General features: G+C 49.5%; 2 protein-coding genes across 11 annotated transcripts in view; one reads left to right on the forward strand and one right to left on the reverse strand.

Moving 5' to 3' along the window:
- Positions 1-2095: 2095 nt before the first annotated feature.
- On the reverse strand, positions 2096-14411 carry Armc6 (armadillo repeat containing 6). 4 transcript variants are annotated; one of them, XM_031340096.1, is made up of 8 exons: positions 14102-14411; positions 11156-11282; positions 8939-9021; positions 6711-7284; positions 5451-5596; positions 4473-4604; positions 4031-4168; positions 2096-2789 (listed from the first exon to the last, which is right to left on the reverse strand). In XM_031340096.1, exons 2-8 carry the CDS (start codon positions 11274-11276, stop codon positions 2577-2579), a joined length of 1407 nt encoding a protein of 468 aa, XP_031195956.1. In that variant the 5' UTR covers positions 11277-11282; positions 14102-14411; the 3' UTR covers positions 2096-2576. The 4 variants fall into 4 exon arrangements, with proteins under 4 accessions (XP_031195956.1, XP_031195955.1, XP_031195958.1 ...); XM_031340095.1 differs by having other exon boundaries at positions 14054-14411; XM_031340098.1 differs by lacking the exon at positions 14102-14411 and adding an exon at positions 13888-14043.
- The window catches only part of Sugp2 (SURP and G-patch domain containing 2), a 28371-nt gene continuing 21721 nt past the window's right edge, over positions 14123-20772 (forward strand). For 3 of the 7 annotated variants that reach the window (XM_031340092.1, XM_031340088.1, XM_031340090.1), the window contains exons 1-2: positions 14170-14614; positions 16705-16827. In XM_031340092.1, the coding sequence (XP_031195952.1) occupies positions 16716-16827 (112 nt within the window). In that variant the 5' untranslated portion in view covers positions 14170-14614; positions 16705-16715. The other 4 variants (XM_031340089.1, XM_031340094.1, XM_031340091.1 and 1 more) reach the window with 3 other exon arrangements.

Here is a 20772-nt window from a genome sequence, read left to right on the forward strand (position 1 = left end):
TTACAAAGAAAGAAAAATAGAAAGAAGGAAAGAGAGAGAGAGAGAGAGAAAGAGAGAGAGAGAGGAAGGAAGGAAGGAAGGAAGGAAGGAAGGAAGAAAGAAGCAAGCAAGCAAACAAACAAACAAACGGGTCATTGCTATCTTATTCTCTGGACCCTGTGTAGACCCTTGGCTGCAGACACCCTGAACATAGCCAGGGTCGGTGTCTTTAGATCCAGACAACAAGAGGCGATTTCATTCTTTTGAGACTCAGAGGAGTCTACTTCTCCAGCAACAGCGAGAGGTAGAAGCCAGGCCAGACACAGGAACACAGCCTCTTACAGGAGATCCCCCTTTAGCCCATCTCTCCATGTTATTAAAGACAGCAAGTATTAAAGAGCAGAAGGGACCCTTCTCAGAGGATGGGACACCTTGGGAGGGGTGTCTTCTGAGTTAGGACTCCCTGGGAGCTGAGGCTGTGACACAGCCAGCTAAGGCAGGGGAGGTGTAGGTCTGAGGTGGCCCAGTGCAGATGGCCCAGGCTGCTGAGTAAGGTGACCCAGAGGAGGTGTCTCCAGCCCTTAGTGAGGCCTGTCAGGCCTGGCTCCAAAGGAGCGGCAGGGACAGTGCCCTGTGGAGATGGCCCAACAGGAGGCTGTTGGAGCTGAGCGTTGCTTCCACCTCATGGAGGCTGGGGCTCCTTAGGGCACAGGAGGCAACCACAAGGAGTGTACAGAGTGGGACAGACAAATGTGGGAGGCTGCAACCATGGCGACCTCTGCTCCTTGGGGCTGATCACTTGTTTCTTCAGCTCCATGAGATTCAATGTCCTCTTCTGGCTTCCATGTCTCCCCATACACATACTCATAAATAAAATTAAAACAAACACAAAACATCCACAACAAAAAACTTGGTTGGCTGGAGAATAAGCAAAAGGCTGAGGGGGAAATGGTGTGAGGTAGGAGTCTGTGGGGTGCGAGGTGCAGTTTGGTTTTGAATGGAGAGCACAGGGTAGCCAGGGGCAGGCTGGGAATGTGATGGCACGAGAACCACAGGGCCAGCCCCTCCCACAGTGTCCTTGTAAGTATCCTAGGAACACCTATGCCTAGGACTGAGGAACAGAGTTTGAAGCTTGTCCATGGTCACACACATCACTGATCCAGACACCAAGTTATGCAATCTAGGCGATATAGGACTAGGAGACCCTTCACCTACATCCTGTTGTGTCTGTCCCCTGAGAGTGGAGAAGGGCGAGGTGACCCAGTCCAAGGTTCATGTCTGTTCTTGAGCTGGCAGGGCCTCTCCCTGTCCAGTGGGGGAGCTCAGATATCTGAGTGTCTGAGTTAGGATAACTCTCCTGCCATATACCCCCTCCCGTACCTCCCCCACCCTACTCTTTGCAGAGCTGCCAGAAGCAATGGCTGGTTCCCATGGAAACCAAGAGCCTTCTGGGAAAGGCATACTAGGTCCGGAGCTACCAGAGGGGGAAGGGACTATGAGAGAGTCAGGAGGTTCTGGGGGTCACACAAGTTTAGGAGCAGCTAGCTGCTTAGGGAGTGCAGAATGTTGGGTAGGTAGTGTGAGCATTTGAATTGGTGAAAATGATGTGTGTTTCACATTGGGGAAACTGAGGCTCAGAGAGACATGGGGTGCCTAAGACAGTGAGGGATGACAGGGTGAGGCTGGTATGGGGCAGCATTCCTGGGATGACAGGGGCTAGAGCTAATGATGTCTATTCCTTTCCATGCCCAACACACTGCAGTGTTTCAGAAACTCAGTGAGGCTCCCACAAGTCAGGCTACCTGCTCTCAGCCACAGATCTCACTCAGCACTGATAGACTGTCCTTAATCCCAGCCTCAGTGACCTATATAGACCAGGCTCTGGCCCAAATACCCCTGGTGCCTGTAGCTACCTCAGGAGCCAGGTGCCCTGCTTGCAATGAGGCTGTGGTCACAGCACCAACAGAGCTCTGAAGAGACCCCTTTAGCCTGCATCAGTGGGCTGCAGTATCAGGGACCAGGGCTGGGGCAGACCCTGATGGATGGATCTGAAATCTCTGCCTCTACCAGCAATGCCAGGAGTTCTAGACTTAATTTACAGGTAAGAAAAATGAGATGCTTTAAAATTACACTGATTTATTTGTTTGTTTAGCTAGCATGTGTGTGCACCACAGCACACATACAGAGTTCAGAGACAATTTGGAGGCGTCACCTCCCCTCCTTCCACCATGTGGATCTTGGGGAATCAGCCTTGGCTGAAGCCCCTCTACCCAGGGAGCCTGCCCAAGGAGCAGAGTTATCAACTGCTTGGAGTGGTGCCCAGATTGCAGGCTGGCCCTGCCGGGACACCAGCTTGTGGAGGCCCCAAACTCCTAGACAGAACACTGCAGTTCCATGTGCCCTTTGCCCCAAAGCTGCCAAGAACGACTGTGGTGGAAGGGGCACTGGGAGTGGTGGGCCACCAGGTCATCACTGCTTCTGCTCCCCCTCAACCCCCCCACTAGCACACTTGTGCTCTGGGTAGCATGGGATGAGGGACAGAGAGGCAGGGCCCCATAGCCACCCATGTTCTAGAGTCAGAGCTCTCTGAACCAAGGTCACAGTGCTAGGTTGCCCTTCTTTCCTGTCCACAGTTCACGAAGCTCCACACGGCAGCCTAGATCTCGCAATGCAGCCTTAGCCACATCTTCACAGTCTGGGTGGGCAGCTCGGGCTTGCAAAATGAGCTCCTCTGCCCCCAGGTCCAGGATGGGCTTGGAGAAGACCTGGCTGCGCGACACCAGGTTCCGGATCAGCATGCAAGCCTGTTTCTGGAAGACAGAGAGGTTGTGAATAGGGGGAACAGCCTGGGCTGGGTTCCACTCTGATTTCTGTGTAGTCCTCAGAACATGATGAGACAGATATTCAGTAGACAGCTACACTGGACCAGGCTAGACCCATGGTCCCATGTGACCTTCTCAGTCCCACATCTCATAAGTTAACACTCAGGACAGAATCTGGGACCTAGACAGACAGCTACCCATGTCCCCTGAGGCAGTCCTTGGAGAGGACATGGATAGAGGGTGCCAAAGTTTATTTCTCAATGAGTCACCCATCTGGGTTGGTTCCAGGACCCTTCATCTAGTTTTGTTTTTTTGTTGTTTGTTTTTTGAGACATTATTTCTCTGTGTAGCCCTGGGTGTTTTGAAACTACGTAGACTAGGCTGGCCTTGTACTCAGAGATCTGTCCATCTCTGCTTCTCATGTGTTGGGATTAAAGGTGTGCACCATTACATCTAGCCCTCCCTTTGCGGATTTTAAAATCACTGATGCACAGGCATCATCTTTCACAGCTAGGTCTGCAGAGAACAGATTTACATGCTCCATGGACTGTCCTTATGGCTGGGTGGCTCAGAACACCTGACACAATGGGGGTGCTGTGTGTATGGTGGTAATGTTTAGTAGTGACAGGTGGATATGATGGCACACACTGATAAGCCAGTGCCTAGAAGGCTGAGGACGTGGGACCCTGACCTCCATGCCTGCAGGAGCTATAGATTTAGAACTTGTTTCAAAGGAAAACTGGAGTTGAGGTCAGAGTCAGAGGTCAGTTGGTACAGTGTTTGTGGAGCGTGTACTGGGCCCTGGGGTCAGTCTCAATCCTAAGTGTGGTAGCGCAGCCCTGTCACTCCAGCACTCACTGGAGAAGGCGAGAAGACCAGGCAGTGAAGGTTAAAAAGCTGGAGGCCAGTCTGAGCTACTCTGTCTCAAAAGAAGAAAAAGGAACAGGAAGAGGAGAAAGGGGATAAACATAGAAAGACGACAACTAACTTTAGGCAATTGTGCTTGCGTGTGTGTGTGTGTGTGTGTGTGTGTGTACACGTGCGTACCTGTGCGTACTAAAGTCCATGCGTATGAAAGTGCCCAGGCTGTCCTGTAGTGCAGGCTGGTCCATCTTTAATTCATGCCTCTTGTGGGATTATAGCCACCACACCTGGCTCAACATGCTTAGCTGATGGGAAGGAAAGGGCCCTGTGGGCTCAGGTTGTGGTGGGCACAGCCACTTACTCACCTGGACACCAGGCTCCTGTGGGTGCACCTTCATGGCCTGCAGAGCAGCCAACGCCCCGCCGCCCTCAATAATGACCCGGCTGTTCTCCGGCTTGCGAAGAGCCAGAACACAGAGTGCTGCGCAGCTTTGTTCACAAACCTGTGAGTGTGGAACAGGCAACTGAGACTATGAGTGGACAGATGGCCCCTCCCCGTGTCAGCATGACTGACTACCTGAGCCTGGATATTCTGCAGTTCCCCTTAGTGGGTCCTGCTTGCTTGTGTGTCACAGCCGTGATGGGCTAGGTGCCCAGGGGAGGTGAGAGCAATGACCCGTGAGAACCATATGGGGTATAGCCTACCATGGGGAACAGAAATCCCAGTCCTTCACCTAGCCTTGCTGACAGTGAGGAGGCAACCCGTCTATCCGGCCTTTGTCCCGCCCATGTGACTGAGGGAGGTACCTGGGGGCTGGCCAGGTGCCGGGTCATGGCAGCCACAATGGACTCAGTACCACCTGCCCGGACAATGGCATCCTTCACATCGTCGTTGCCTGCGATGGCCCTCAGGGCACTGAGCACTTGCTTCACGAGGTCCTGTGTGGATGGCAAGGTAGATCACCCTGGCTTGTGTGTCATCTGCAAGCCTCCTACTTGCCTGATGGTGGGAGAGGGTGCTAAACAAAAGCACTCTGGCTGTTTCTCAGTCTGAACACCCCAGGTCATCCCAGAGTCACAGGCCTGCCTGTGACAACAGGACCACGACCCACCATACAGAGGAAGGGCAGACTGGAGGAGGGCAGGCCTGGTCTAAGTGATTTGCCTAATCCACCTCACATGAGTTGGGTATGAGACGTAGCCCAGGGAGAGCACTGATGTTACTTCCATTTCCTCACTCCTGATCCCTGGGGAGAATGTACAAGGAGGTCTGGGCAGTAGCTCAGGGAGTAGTATGTTCACCTCACATGCACAAGGCCCCAACAGAAAAACCACAGGGAACCTGGGCACGGTAGCACACATGGGTTAAACTAAGGCCAGCTGAGACTATGTGAGCCCTTGTGACCCTGTCTGTCTGTCCGTCTGTCTGTCTCTCTTACACACATGCACACACAGACAGCCAGTGTGGTAGCTCATGCCCATCATCCCACTGGAAAGCTGAAGCAGGAGGATTGTAGTATCCAGCCCAGCCTGGGCTACAATACTAAAAAGGGGTGTGATATGATTTGGTGGCAGTGGGCTTGTATTCAGGAGGCTCTAAGTCTCACCAATGTAGGGAAACAAGAAAAAAGGAAAGAGAAACTAGCTGAATGGAACCATGACCCTAAGAGTATAGGCAGGCCTTCTTCATCCAGACTTTTGCCCTTGCCTTGGTGGGGTCAGTCTGGCCAGCTGTGGCCTCAGGGGCCAAGAGCCCTGGGGAAGGAGGAAGACTTTGGGCTCCACCTGGTGGTCATTGCAGTCAGCCAGCAGGGTCACAAGGATGCCAAGGCCTCCGAGATCTATAACCTCCTGGCAGAATTCATTCCGAACAGCCAGGCGGGACAGGGTGCTGCAGAGTTCGCTCAGGACCCCCGGGTTGTCAGAGAACACTGTGGAGAGGCAGAAATGGAGAATTAGAGCTGTGAGGGAGCAGGGACAAGCAGCTGTGTAGAGGATCCTGTCGGTCTCGGCAGAACTTCCCACTTCACAGGCTGGCTGTGGTCATCCAACAAGCCCATGGGAGAATTAGCCCCTAGCTGGGCCTGCCATGCCCCATGCCAGCAGCTACAGAAACTGACAGCACAGACAAATAAGTGCCAGACCTGCTCCTGCCATCCCCTAAGCAAAGAAGGTAAGGGCTAGGCATGGTGCAAGTTCCAGACCCTCATCATGAGACACAGTCTCAAAGAAAGGAAACTGAACAACTGGAGCAAGGGTTCCGACATAACTTTGAGGATCCTGTCTGGGATGGAGTTTTCTAAACACCTCAGGAAGCTGGCGAGGAACACCTGCAGACCAATTGGAGATGTACCGGCGGTGATGGATCACTGTGGCACTTGCTACCCATGCCCACCTGGTACCCCCTCTTCCCTGCACAGGTTAAGGATGTGCTGTAAGTAATGAGAGGATGTGGTGGCTGTAGGTGGTCCATCCAATCAGGTAAAGGCTTTGGTAAGTGGGATACTGAGGTTTCTTGGTGAAGAAAGTGTCTGGGGGCTGCCGGGAGTCTCTGGTCTGTCCTAGGGCCTCCATACTACCAGAATGTGAGACATACTTTAAAAAAAAAACAAAACAAAAGGGGGCTGGGATACAGCTTAGAGGTGGGACCTGGGCTCAGCACAGAGTAGTTTATGCTTAACACGAAGCACATTCTGTGCAGGGTCCACTGCAGCACTACGAAGCAAAAGGCAAGACACACAGGCTCCAGCCTCCATACTCCCGCTCCGTCTCTAATTAGCCTAATTCAAATGCCACAAACAGGCCCGGAAGTGCAAACAATTCTTTGAGAAGCTGACTGGCTTTACAGAGGATGGTCAGGCCTCCTTTCTCAGCCACTCTGTGGGTATGGAACAGGGACTGAGAAAGGCTTTCCTACCTCTCAGGTGAGTGGAGATCCCATGCACAGGCCTACTATGGAGCTGGAGCCACGGGGCAGGCTGGGAACTCAACCTTCTAGCTGAGAAGCATGCCCACCCATCCTCCCCTTCCCAGTGCTGCTCCTACCTTTGGCAGCCTCGATGAGCACCTTCAGGCCTTTGTTCTCCTGAACAATCATCTTGGCATGCTCATGGGCATGACCAAAGGGCACTCGGATATCGTCATCAAAGGTCATGACCCGCAAGGCCCAGCAGGCCTCCCTGACCACATCAGCATGCTGGCCATGCTGTGTAATAGCCGCTGTGAGCAGGGGCAGCACGCCGGCTTTCACCAAGCCCTGACGATTCTGTTCATGCTTTAGGCAGACATGACGCACGCAGCGGATCCCACAGCATGTGAGTTCAGTGTTGGCAGCATTCTGTGCCAGCGTGGCCACTAGAAGATGCAAGCCCTGGGCATCCAGGAGGTCAGGCTGGCCATCAGTCAGCACTGCCAGGGCATTGAGAGCCTGCAGCAGAAGACCCTGGTCACTAGTGGCAGCCAGCTGCCAAGCAGCCAGGAGGATTGGGTAGGCTCCCTTCTGGGCTGCCAGGTAGCGGCTGGCCTTCTGCTGCTTGCACTGGTCACAGAAGCGGACAAGGTGGGTTGACACTTCCTGGAGCCGAGAGCCAGTCAGGGACTCCTGCAGATCGCTGAGAGCCTGTGGAGAATATCACAGTATTAGTTGCTGCTGATAGGCTCAGCACCACAGGGGGTCTCAACCCAGAATCTGGGCCCAGGATGGAAGGTAGGGCCAGATCCATCTGGACATTTCTACACCTATACTGATATTTTAAGACAGGATTTTTTTTTTTTTTTAAGTGTGTATGTGTGTGTACAATACCCTCAGAGGCCAGAAGAGGAGGTAGGAGCCATTGGAACTGGAGTCACAGGCTATTGTGAGGAACATGTGGGTGCTAGGAATTGAACCTGGGTCCTCGGTAAGAGCATCACTCTTAACTGCTAAACCATCTCTTCAATACCAACATAAGTGCTTGATTTATAGCCCAGATTGGCCTTGAAATTATGTTGTCTAAGCTAGCCTTGAACTCATAGGAAAATTCCTGCAAGAGCGTCCTGAGTGCAGCTCCTGCCCCCATGAGCCACCATATATGTATAATCACCCAATTTTAAAAAATCTGAAAGTTATTTTATGTGTATGGGTGTTTTGCCTGCATGTTATCTAAGAACTAAACCAGTTACGGTGCTTGACACCAGGGCTGGAGAGATGGATCAACAGTTAAGAACACTGACTGCTCTTCCCAAGGTCCTGTGTTCAATTCCCAGCAACCACATGGTGGCTCACAACCATCTAGAATGGGATTTGATGCCCTCTTCTGGTGTGTCTGAAGACAGATACAGTGAAACTTTTCATATATATATAAAATAAATAAAATCTAAAAAAAAAAAAAGGTGCTTGACACTGGAGGATGCCAAAAGAAGGTGTCACATCCCCTGAAACTGGAGTTACAGATGGTTAATGTAGGTATTGGGAATTGAACCCAGATCCTCTGTAAGAGCAGTCAGTGTTCTTAACTGCTCAGCCAGCTCTCCAGAGCCTGCATTTTTCTAAAAAAAAAATGTATTTATTATTTTATGTATATGAGTATTCACCTGCACATCAGAAAAGCATCAAATGCCATTACAGATGGTTGTGAGCTAGCACGTGGTTGCTGGGAATTGAACTCAGGACCTTTGGAAGAGCAGCCAGTGCTCTTAACCGTTGAGCCATCTCTCCAGCCCTGTCCCTGCATTTTTAGGGGGAAGGATACAACAGATTCCTGAAAGTTGTTCTCTGACCTCCATGTGTGCACTTCAGCATGTAGGCACCGCCCCCCCAAGTAGAATTTTGCTGTTGTTGACAAGATCATATTATGTGGACTCAATATCCCTCCTGAAAGGGTAGAGTTGGGGCATATACTAAAGGCATGTGTCATTGTTTCTATAAAAGTCAAGGACTGGGAGGGGGCTGGGTGGGGGCGGTGAGCACTACCTGTGTAAGCACAGACCTGTTCAGATCCCCAGAACCCACATAAAGCTGGGCCAGAGACCCTTGATGTATGTGTGCCAGTGGGCAGTGAGATCATGTAGGTACTTGTATATCTCAAACATCCTCCAAGTGGCTCAGCTGTCCCCCAGAGGCTGGGCTGCCCTCACAGCAACTTGGGACACATGGCTGTAGACTTCCACTGGTCACAAGATGGACAGACCACTGATATTCAGACACTGATTTCTGCTATATGGAACATGAGGAAGAGACACCTTCCACCCCACCCCAGACTGTTCCTCAGTGATGGGGAGATGGAGAATCCTACCTGCAGGACATCATGTGTGGGCTCCTGGAGGCCGTCCGAGGATACTTTTGGTGCTGTCTTCACAACATTGCTCAGATCAACCCCTGCAGAGAGGAAGATGGGATGAGTGCTGAGGTCAAGTGAGTCCTCAGGCCAGGCGGTCCCTGCTGGAGGCCTTCCTTCCAGGGTCCTTCCCAGTATTGCCCAGCCACAGGCTGTAAGCAAGGCTAAGCCACAGATGCTGTCTCTGAATAGTGAGGTAACAGCTCTTATCTGAAGACAGATGGGGAGGGGACCCCACAGAGCCTTTCTCTTGGAACTCACAGCCCTACCAGTCCCATTTGTATCTTGCCTCTTGAAGCCTGAAAGGCATCCCCTCTGTGGTAGGTATTTTGTGCATGCATGTGTGTGTATGTGTGGTTTAGGAGAATTTTGTTTGTTTTTGAGACAGAGTCACTGTAGCCCAGGCTACTTCATACTTATAAAGCTCCACTTCTTACATCTCCCAAATTCTGGGATGATGAGAGTGTGGTTAAGGTGTTTCTCAGGTAGTCTTGTTATGAAGCCCAGGCTGACCTCAAATTCACAGTATTCCTCCCACCTCAGCTTCCCAAGTACTGGGATCAGCAGGTAGTGTTGATGAACACTTATTATCCCAACATTGGGAAACAGAGGCAGGAAGATCAGTATTCAAGCTAGTCTTAACTACATAGAGTTAAGAGGTTAGCCTAGGCAATATGAACCAGTCTTGAAACATATAAACAAACAAACCCAGTAACAAGGATGAAGAAGAGTTGGGAATCACAGGCTTTTGCCACTGGGCTCTGCCTTGCTGGGCACTGTGTGTATGTGAGTGTGTGAATGTGTTTGTGTTGTTCATGTGTTAATGTGTGTGGATGGTCATGCGGCGGGATATTCATGTACAGGGGGAATGGAGGTTCAGACTCAAGCTCACGTATTGTCCCTCAGAAGCTGTACTCTTTTCTGAGACAGGGCCTCAGTGGAACCTGAGGCTCACTAATTAGGTAAACTCTAAACCAGCAAACCCCAATAATCCATCTGTCTCCACCTCACTGCTGGGATTGCAGACATACCCTACTGCACATGTACTGGCTGGATGTAGGTTAACCTGACACAAGCTAGAGTCATCAGAGGAGGGAACCTCAGTTGAGGAAATGCCTCCATGAGATCCAGCAGTAAGGCATTTTCTTATAAGTGACTGATGGGGGAGGGCCCAGACCACTGTGGGTGGTGCCATCCCTGGGCAGGTGGTCCTGGATTCTATAAGAAAGCAGGCTGAGCAGCACTTGTCCATGGCTTCTGCATAAGCTCCTGCATCGGTTTCGTGTCCTGCTTGAGTTCCTGTCCTGACTTCCCTCAATGATGAATTGCAATATGAAAGTGTAAGCCGAATAAACTCTTTCCTCTTCAGTTGCTTTTTGCTTATGGTGATTCATCACAGCAATAAAGATCCTAACTAAGACACCTGATGGTGGTGGCACACACCTTTGATCCCAGCACTCAGTAGGCAGAGGCAAGTGGATATCTATGAGTTCTAGGCCAGCCTGCTCTATAGAGAAAGTTCCAGGATAGTCAAAGCCACACAGAGAAACTCTGTCTTGAAAAACCACAAAAAAGACATGCACCCCCAAAAAATCAAACACACCTCATTGTGGCTAGCTTTTTATACAGGTTCTGGATCAAACTCAGCAAGTGTTTTAGCAAGTGAGCTACCTCTCCAGTCATGTTCCCAGTGTTACCTGATTGCCCACTAGGGCACCCATTTGTGTGTCCTGAAGGCAGGGCCTTGCCTTTCTTCCCTTCCGGCTGGCTTCACTGGTCCCACGCATGGAGAGTGAGACTTAAGAGGGAATGGGTTTGCTGATGCCTAGCACCCTGGCTCTAAGGGCCTGGCGCACATGTGATAATTCTCATCTTGAGTCTCTGCTCCCTGCCAAGTGGCTCTCAAGGTCTCCAAACACTAACTGCCACCACCGTCACTCAGCAGCCCTACCACCCACTGTCCTCCATGACTCTCATGACTGACTCCTGGACACGGCATACGTGCCATGTGGCTCTGTGGCTGAGAACTGCCATGCCTTTTTTGATTTTGAGGTAAAGTGGGATGCTGGTGACAAGATGGAGACAGGCAGCAGGGATGAGGTCAGCAGCACCTCACTACTGTGTTAGGCTGAGGGCTGTGGCCTCTAAGATCCAGTATTGAAGCCACTGCCCTACCTTGTGATTCAAACTGCTCCACAGCCTCTCGAATGGCCTCCTCGGTGCCCATCTCAAACTCCTCAATGTTCTCCCGCACTGCAGCATCGAAGGTTTCCTGGGTGATGCGCTTGGAAGCCATCGCTGCCTGTTGAGTGGAAAGGAATATTTGGTTAGGGGACAGCAGGCAACTGGGAGTCTGCTACCTTAGTGATCCCAGCACTAGGGAGGGCAGAGACAGAAGACTCCCGGCCAGGAGGAGGCCAAGTCTGGACTACATAATGAGTAGCTATCTTAAAAAGCCAAAGCGATGAAAGAAAAAGGCCAGCTGGTGAGAGAGCTCTGTGGGTAAAGGCCCTTGCTACCAAGTCTTAGGACCTAAGTTCACTCCTGAGGACAAACGTGGTAGAGAATGGACTCCTGAAAGTTGTCTCCTGACTTCTGTATGCACTGTGTTGCGTTTGCATGCCCACAAGTATAAAAATGAATAAAACTTAAAAGAAAGAAGAAATGGGCACTTAGGGCACTGTTTACCAGGCCTAAAACAACTATGAAAACACTCTTCCCACCCACTATACCTGATCTATTCTCAGAAGAGCTCAGGCCTGCCATCCCAGCACTTGGGGAGCAGAGGCAGGTAGATATCTGGGAGTTCAAGGCCAGCTTCATCCACATACAGAGTTCTAACCCAGGCAAAGCTACACAGTGAGATCCTAACCCAAAACAAACAAGACAAGACAAACAAACAAACAAACAAAAAATCCAGGTTATGTGAACCCTGGTCTCAATAAGCAATCCACCAAGATGAGGGAAACAGGTGGTATTTGATTAAACACTGAGGCATAAACAAAATACAACAGATGACAGTGTTACTTGGCAGTGTGGGGATGGTGCTCAGGGTCTCATGCATGCTAACATGCTCCCCACCAAGCCTGACTGTTTTACAACACTATTTTATTTAATTTTTTAAAAATTGCATTTGATCCACTTTAAGTGTTGTCTTGCATTTGCTGTGTCACAGGTAGAGGTTAGAGAACAGTCTGCAGTTCTCTTCAACATGGAGATCCTGTTGAACTCAGGTCCTCGGGCAGCAAGCATCTTACCTGCTGAGCTATCTCATGGGCCTGAGTACTATTTTCTAATGCACAGTCCATAACCAACATTATCAAACTTTTCTGGTGCTGTTCTTTACAACACTTCATATTTGCCCATTCACTCTAGAATCAGGAATCAGGTGTGGTGGTATGCAACTGTCATCTCAGCACCAGAAGGCTTGAGGCAGAAGGATGGGGAATTCAAGGGCACAAGAGATTTTCCAGAAAACAAAAACAAAAATTCCATCCCTGAAGCTCAAAAAGCCATAGGAGAAAATTGACTTTCACAAGTCCTCTGATCTCTACGTGATGGCCACAGTACATATGAGACACACACACATACACACGTACACACATACACAGGACACATACACAGTAAATAAGTATATAAAGATCAAATTTTAAAAGCCACATTCTGGTTAGCTGGGCCCTATAGTACAAGCCTGTGATCTCCATCCCCAAGCCAGTCTGCGCTAATAGAGTGAATCCACAGAGTGAGAGCCTGTATAGAAGAAAACTGTGTAAAGGCTGAGGTGCTGGGGACAAAGCTCAGCAGGCAAAGGTGTGCTGCTCCATCATTAGAACTGAGTTCAGTTTCAGCACACACATCTGGTAGTTCACAACTTGTGCACACATGTTAACACGCAGTAATGATGATGTTAAATAATATTAATAGCAAATAATTAATAATAATAGTTATTAAAGCAGGGATGAAGCAGAGGCAAGCTAACCTCTGAATCAGAGGCCACCATAGTCTACAGTGCAAGTTCCTGGACAGCCAGAGTGACACAGAGAAACCCTGTCTTGAAAAATAACAGCCGGGCAGTGGTGGCACACGCCTTTAATCCCAGCACTTGGGAGGCAGAGGCAGGTGGATTTCTGAGTTCGAGGCTAGCCTGGTCTACAGAGTGAGTTCCAGGACAGCCAGGGCTACACAGAGAAACGCTGTCTCAAAAAACCAAAAAAAAAAAAAAAAAAAAAAAAAAAAAAAAAAAAAAAAAAAGAAAGAAAAATAACAACCACAAAACAAAACAAAACACACTGATACCAGAACACTGGAGTTCTGAGCCAGCCTGATCTATGTAGTGAGACCCTCCTGACCCTCTCCCCATCCCGCCCCCCAAGTAAGCAAAAGCAGTCTAGTTCAAGCAGCCCTACTCTCCCATGAAATAATTCCCTGTCTTCGTTTTTTTGTAAGTTAGGGTTTCATGCAGACCTGACTGTCCTTGAGCTCCAGATCTTCCAGTCTCCAAACAGCCCCCTGGCTTATCTGTTGTTTTTCAGGCGGCGTCTGGTTTTGTAGCCCAGACTGATATAGAACTCGCAGCAATCCTTCTGCCTCAGCTTCCTGGGTGTACCACAACGCCTGTTATTTCTTTTGGTTGTTTTTATTCTGAAATATGGGCTGGCTATGTAGCCAAGGCCGGTCTAGAACTCATCGATCCTTCTGTCTCTGACTCCCTAGAGCAGTCATGACAGGTGCGGCAACCACGCTCCATCACTACTACATGAAGAGCAACACCTGCGTCCCCTGAACCCAGAGCTACACTTGTCTTGAACCTCCCGTACTCCTGGCTCCACTGCCTAGAATGCAGCCGAACACATAGCAGGCGCTCAGCACACAGGTGCAGCACGAATGAATAAAATGAATGAAAGAACCTGCACAACAAGAAAGGCGAAGCATTTGGTTCCCAAGTATCTTTGGTACGATTCTCTCCTTCCCCCAAGCCAAGTCTCCGAGAGTCGTGCAGACACCACCACCCCGACCCGCGGCACCCACTCCCCACTGCGTTGGCCACAGGCACAGGCGGCCGGTGCTGCTCACCGGGTCTACGCAGCCACGTGGGGAAAGGGTGGGGCTCGCAGCTGTCACCTGAGACTTTGCCTTTGGCTCCTTCCAGCCACCGTAGACGCGCAAGCGCAGAGGCGCCGCGTAGCCTCGGCGTCCCTCCTTCAGCCGAGAGGCTCCTTCCCGGGGCAACAAGGGCGACCGCAAGCACAGGTAAAGCGAAGGGAGCCACAGAGTACGCGTGAGCCCGAAACCCTTGCCGTCTTCTCAATGCTACTTCTTGGTGTCGCGTCCCCTCCAAAGAGATAGTTTTCACCTAGGTAGATGCTGCCCCGAGAATTGAGCAGCGCGCCTGCGCGAAAGAGCCACTATGGTTGCCTTCGACGCTTGCGCATGAGGGCCTAGGCGGTGGCAGCTTGCGCCTGCGCACCAAGGCAAGGCAGCGGCTTGCGCCTGCGCGACGCAGCGCTGCGGAAACCGTTGGCTCATTTGCATCTCCCCGCCTCGCTAGGCCGTGGATAAGGAGCCCGAGGCGGCGGCGGCGGCGGCGGCGGCGGCAGCAGCAGCGGGGGCGGCACCGCGCGCGGCAGGCTCGGGGTGAGGCCCCGGCCCTGGCGACCTGGGAGGGCGGGCCCGGGCTGGGGAGGACTCTGGGTGTCCCTAAGGCGAGCGCGCTCCTCCGGCCTGTCTCGCGGGTCCATTCATTACGCTTGAGCCCGCAGTCGGCCGGGCGAGCTGGGCGTAACGGCGAGCGGGCTTCGGGCCTCTAGCTGCTGGGAACCACTGCAGCCTCCGTGTCTGCCAGTCCCATAGACTGGGATCCCGACGTGCAGACCGATTAGGTACCTTAATTAGATTTCAGGACCAGCCGACCCGGAGGAGTCCCTGCTCTGAAATGACAGAGAACAAGGGGCGTCCTATCGCTTTCCCAGGGCGTGGGGAAACGGAGTGATGGTTATAGAAATGACAAGAAGGGAGGTTTGCCTCTTGAAGTTGGAAGTGTCATAAGGCAGGCTGTCACCGATATGAATGCTATCTAGGTTGGGTTTTTTTTGTACATACAGAAAGTGCCCTCGCAATGAATGCCCTGTTGGTCAGGCTCAAGACTAGGATGCCTGACCTCGGTGGTTCACTTCTTCAAGCCTGCTTTTTCTCCTGTATGTCAACGTCTTTTCTTTCTTTCCTTTTTTTTTTTATTTCCTGTTTTGGTTTTTCGAGACAGGGTTTCTCTGTGTAGCCCTGGCTGTCCTGGAACTCACTCTGTAGACCAGGCTGGCCTCAAACTCAGAAATCCACCTGCCTCTGCCTCCCAAGTGCTGAGATTAAAGGTGTGTGCCACCACTGCCTGGCCTTTTTTTTTTTTTTTAAAAGGCAGGGTCTCAAACTGATTATGATGGCTCACCCCTGTAATCCCAGTTCCCAGGAGGCAGAGACAGGGTGGATTGCACTTTCAATTTTGTGTGTGTGTGTGTGTGTGTGTGTGTGTGTGTGTGTGCGCGCACACACACACAAAGTTTGAGGCCAACCAGAAACAAAACCCTCATGCATACACAAAACTGGGTCTTGCTATGTAGTGTAGGCTGGCCTGGAATAAATTAGGTAGCCCACACAGGTTTTAAGCTGGCAGACCTGTTGCTCAACCTCTTAAATAGCTGGGATTGACCCTGTCTTGAAAACAAACAAAAAAGAAAAAGAAAAAAACTGGGATTATATGCTTGTACCACTAAGTCCTATCTTGTATGTATGTGTGATTGTGTGTGTGTTTGTGAGAAAGGCAGGAATGAGAGTGAGTGTGTGTGTGTGTGTGTGTGTGTGTGTGTGTGTGTAGACCAGAAATTGATGTCTGGTTACTGATTGGCTAGTCTGGCTGACCACCAGGCTCCAGTGATCTTTCTCATTCCTTGTCTTCATCAGACATATGTGTCCTCATGCCCAGCTTTTTTCCTGCTTAATTTTGTGTCCTCATGCCCAGCTTTTTTCCTGCTTAATTTTGTGTATTTCTGGCACATGTATGCGACAGCACACGGATGGAAGTCAGAAGACAACTTGGCCAGTTTGAAGTCAGGCCATTTTGTTTGGCCCCCTTACTGAACTAGTTCAGCCTCCATTCCCCTTTTAAGATTTTATTTGTGTTAATTGTCTAGTGTGGGTGCTGGGAACTGAACTGGGGCTCTCTGCAAGAGCAGCAAGCACTCTTAAACACTGAGCCACCTTTCGAGTCCCTCAGCCCTTTTCATAGGTTCTTACTATATTCTCTTGGTTTCCTAGAGCAGGAAATTCCATTGCCTCAGCTGGAATCACTGCCTGCAGCAGCACACCCAGTTCTTTCTGTGCTGTAGGGACTCAGCTCTTGGGTGGGTTGCTGAAAGAAGCAAAAGAGATCTTGCACTGAGACTAACCCAGAGTGTACAGTTGCTAGCTTATTGTCCTCCTGTGAGAATGCTACTCACTCTTCCAGAGAAGTCTCAGAGGTGAAGTGAGCTCTGGGAAGCCCTTCTCTAAGCTGTGAGTCAGAGTGGTCACACCTTTCCCAAATACTTTTGTCTAGGGTCATTCTTCCAGTTCTGTTACCCTGTTTTGGGTGGTGATTTTTAGGGGGTCATTCTTCCAGTCTTTTACCCTGTTTTGGATGGTGATTTTTGACCTGAGGCGAGCTGTCTTGATTGGTGTGACTTTTCTCACTATAGGAGAGAAAAACATGGCAGCAAGGCGGATGGCGCAGGAATCTTTGGACAGCGTATTACAGGAGAAATCTAAACGATATGGGGATTCCGAGGCTGTTGGTGAAGCTCTCCATCTTAAAGCGCAAGGTGAGTTAAGATGTTTGGCCTGTGCAGGAGGAGCTCTGTGGACTATCATGCTTTGGGTACAAGCTGAGCTGCTGTGATCCTTGCTGGATTTGTCAAGAGGAGATCCTATTTTCTTGTGGCCCACTTGCCAGCTAAGTATGCAGAAGGTACTGTTGTCATTACATAGCGTATGTCAGCCAAACACTAAAGAATTTGAGCATGGCCTTACTTGTGCTAAAGCACATACTCTGCCACTGACTATACCCTAGCCTTTACAGAACGGTTCCTTTGTGTGTGTATGTGGGTGCACATGCACCTGAAAGCAGAGGTCAGAGGACAACTGCAGAAGTTGATTCTCTCCTTCCACTATGTGTGTTCCTGGGATTGAACCCACTTATCAGTCAGGCTTGTGGCAAGTGCCTTTACTCACTGAGCCATCGCATCAGCTGTCCTTTCCCTCTCCCCCACATCCCTCTTTTTTTTTTCTTTTTTCTTTTTTTTTTTTTTTTTTAAAGATTTATTTATTTATTATATGTAAGTACACTGTAGCTTTCTTCAGACACACCAGAAGAGGGCGTCAGGTCTCGTAACAGATGGTTGTGAGCCACCATGTGGTTGCTGGGATTTGAACTCAGAACCTTCAGAAGAGCAGTCAGTGCTCTTATTCACTGAGCCATCTCTCCAGCCCCCCTCTTTTTTTTTTCAAGACAGGGTTTCTCAGTATAACCAGACCTGGCTGTCCTGGACTAGACTTGCTTTGTAGACCAAGCTAGCCTCAAACTCACAGAGACCCTTCTGCCTCTGCCAATTACTGGGATTAAAGGTATGTGCCACCATGCCTGGCTAGCTGCTCCCCTTTTAAGACACTGCCTCAGCCTCCAGCAAACTAGCTGAACTGAAATCTTAGTTCTTTCAGGTATATCTAAACCATGACTTGTGGATTGCTATGGAGGTAGCCCTATATAAAACTATAAACTTACTGAAAACAATAAGATTTGTTGTTTAAAAGGTTTTTTTAAGCTTGATTTCAGTGTAAACGTTATAGATTACAACCTAACATTGCAATATCAAAAGGTTGAACATGCCATAATACTCAAGTGCCACACATCATGTCTGTGTTTTCTGATGGGTCTTCAGTGACTCCTTTGAAAGAGGTCATGACCCACAGGTTCAAAAACACTGCTCTATGTAGTCCTGTCATGGAGCTTGCTATGTAGACCAGGCTAGCCTTGAACTCAATGAAATTCTCCTGCCTTTGCCTCTCAAGTGCTGGGATTAAAAGCCTGGTTAATCTACTATGGTTTTTTTTGTTGTTGTTGTTGTTGTTTTGGGCTGTGTGGGTGGGGGGAGGAACCCAAGGTTACTCACTGACACTGAAGCTCACCATTTATTTCAGCCATGACTGGCCCTTTTTTGTTGTTGTTGTTTTTTGTTTTTGTTTTTGTTTTTGTTTTTTTCGAGATAGGGTTTCTCTGTGTAGCCCTGGCTGTCCTGGAACTCACTCTGTAAACCAGGCTGGCCTCGAACTCAGAAATCCATCTGCCTCTGCCTCCCAAGTGCTGGGATTAAAGGCGTGCACCACCACCGCCCGGCTATGACTGGCCCTTTTGTGGGTGGTAGAAATTTGAACTTAGGTCCTCTTGCTTGCACAACAAGCATTCTTAGCCACTGTGCCGTCCATCTCCCTACACATTAATTTCCTCAGGAAGACTAGTGAGGGTTTGTGTTCTGATACATGGTAAGGAGTGTGAGGCAGCATGATACCTCTGGGTTTGAGGCCAGTTTGGGCTATATATCAAGACCCTGCCTCAAAAAGAAAGAGAAAGAAAAACAGATTGGCAGAGAAACAGTAAGCCTTACAGAGTGCCTCATGGTTTTGGAACAATGCTGTATGGTTGTCAGTCATCCTTCTTAAGCTTCTGCTCTATCCTGGACATTTCTCTTTTCTGTAAACCTGACATAGGAAATGCATGATACAGCTATGATTCCTGCCTATTATTATTATTATTATTATTATTATTATTATTATTTTGTTTGTTTGTTTTTGGCTTCTGAGACGAGGTTTATCTGTGTAGCCCTGGCTGTCCCAGAAATCATTCTGTACACCAGGCTAGTCTCAAACTCAGAGATTCTCCTGCCTCTGTTTCCCAAGTGCTGGGATAAAGGCATGTGCCATCACTGCCTGGCTCTGTTCTTGCCTCTTAACTCTGCCACCTTGACTGCACCAAGACCACAGTCAGAGTGATTTCAGTTTGTTTCTTGCAGGTGGAACTATATGTCTGCCTCACCCCTCCCCTTCACACATGATGAGAGTGTCTTAGGATGGTGTTTCCCATTGTATTCCTGCCCATTGGATTGCCCTACTTGGCACCCACCTCCCGCCAGTGTATGCATATGCATGGGTGTGGAGGGTCTTCTTTTCTGAGCTCAGGGTGAACTCAGGACCAGATATGTACTAGGCAAGGGCCCTGCCACTGAGCCATCTCTTTCCATTTGGTAATGGCAGTGCCTACTATGTACACTTCAGTAAGTGCTTGCTGAAGAAGGGAACTTGTATTTGCCTAGGAGTGTTTTTTGTGTTTTCTTCAATTACTCTAATACCTAGTAACTGTTCATTTTCTTGCTTTTTTTATTGGGGTGTGGTGTGTGTCTGTCTTAGTCAAGATTCTGTTCCTGCGCAAACATCATGACCAAGAAGAAAGTTGGGGAGGAAAGGGTTTATTCAGCTTACACTTCCACATTGCTATTGATCACCAAAGAATGTCAGGACTGGAACTCAAGCAGGTCAGGAAGCAGGGGCTGATGCAGAGGCCATGGAGGGATGTTACTTACTGGCTTGCTTCCCTTGGCTTGCTCAGCTTGCTCTCTTATAAAACACCTGACAACCAGCCCAGGGATGGCACCACCCACAATGGGCCTTCCCTCCTTGAGCACTAATTGAGAAAATGCCTTACAGATGGATCTCATAGAGGCATTTCCTCACCTGAAGCTCCTTTCTCTGTGATAACTCCAGCTTGTGTCAAGTTGACACAAAACCAGCCAGTACCAGGGGGTTTGTGTACATACGTTCATGTTTTTGTACACTCATGTGGGGATGTATAAGTTGACATTTGGTATCTTCCTCAGTCACCCACCACTTTGTTTTGATTTTTAAAGATATATTTTTATTTTTAAATTACGTGTTATGTGGATATATGCACCTGAGTGAAGGTGCCAGAAGAGTGCATCAGCTCTCTTGAGCTGAAGTTACAGGCGGTTGTGAGGCTGTGTGGTTTAGGGAACCGAGCCCAGGTCCTCTGGAAAAGCAGCGAGTGCTCTTATCACCAAGCCATCTCTCTAGTCCCACCTTGTTTTTTGAGATACTAGAAGCTTGCTGATGTGGCTAGATTGGCTAGCCAGTGGACCCTGAGATCTCCTGTCTCTGCCTTCCCACCACTGGGGTTATAGACTTGTGCTGATATGTTAAGATGGGTCCTAAGATGGGTCCAAGTCTTCTAAACTCAGTCCTATCTCCCCCCATCTCTTGAATGTTGGCTTTCCAGGTGTTTGTTACCAGTACCTTTTTGTCAGATTTTTTTCTTCTTTTTTTACTTTGTTGTAGATTTTGTTTTAAAATCCAACTGAGAGAAAGATGCCTGGGCCATGCTGCCACCATGGATAGCTTCTGGGGGCAGCTTCTTGTAGTGTTTCTTTCTGTGTGCAGAATGAACTACAATGATATTTGTGTACTCCCCACTCCAACCCTGGATGACACTTCACTCTCCACCATAGCCTTACTTAATGTGACTTCTATTCCTACCTGCCTCTGTCTCTATTTCAGCCCCAGAGAGAGGAGGGTTAATGCCAGGCAGGCCTTTCTACCACTTTGGGGACAGAGGTCTGGCCGTTGCCTGCTCAGCTGTCCTGGGTGTGGGTTAGGGTTAGGCTACTGCTGCCTCCCAGTGGCAGTGTGGGACAGGAAGTCTT

Source organism: Mastomys coucha, unplaced genomic scaffold, assembly GCF_008632895.1.
Source record: "Mastomys coucha isolate ucsf_1 unplaced genomic scaffold, UCSF_Mcou_1 pScaffold22, whole genome shotgun sequence".
Lineage (NCBI taxonomy): Eukaryota > Metazoa > Chordata > Mammalia > Rodentia > Muridae > Mastomys > Mastomys coucha.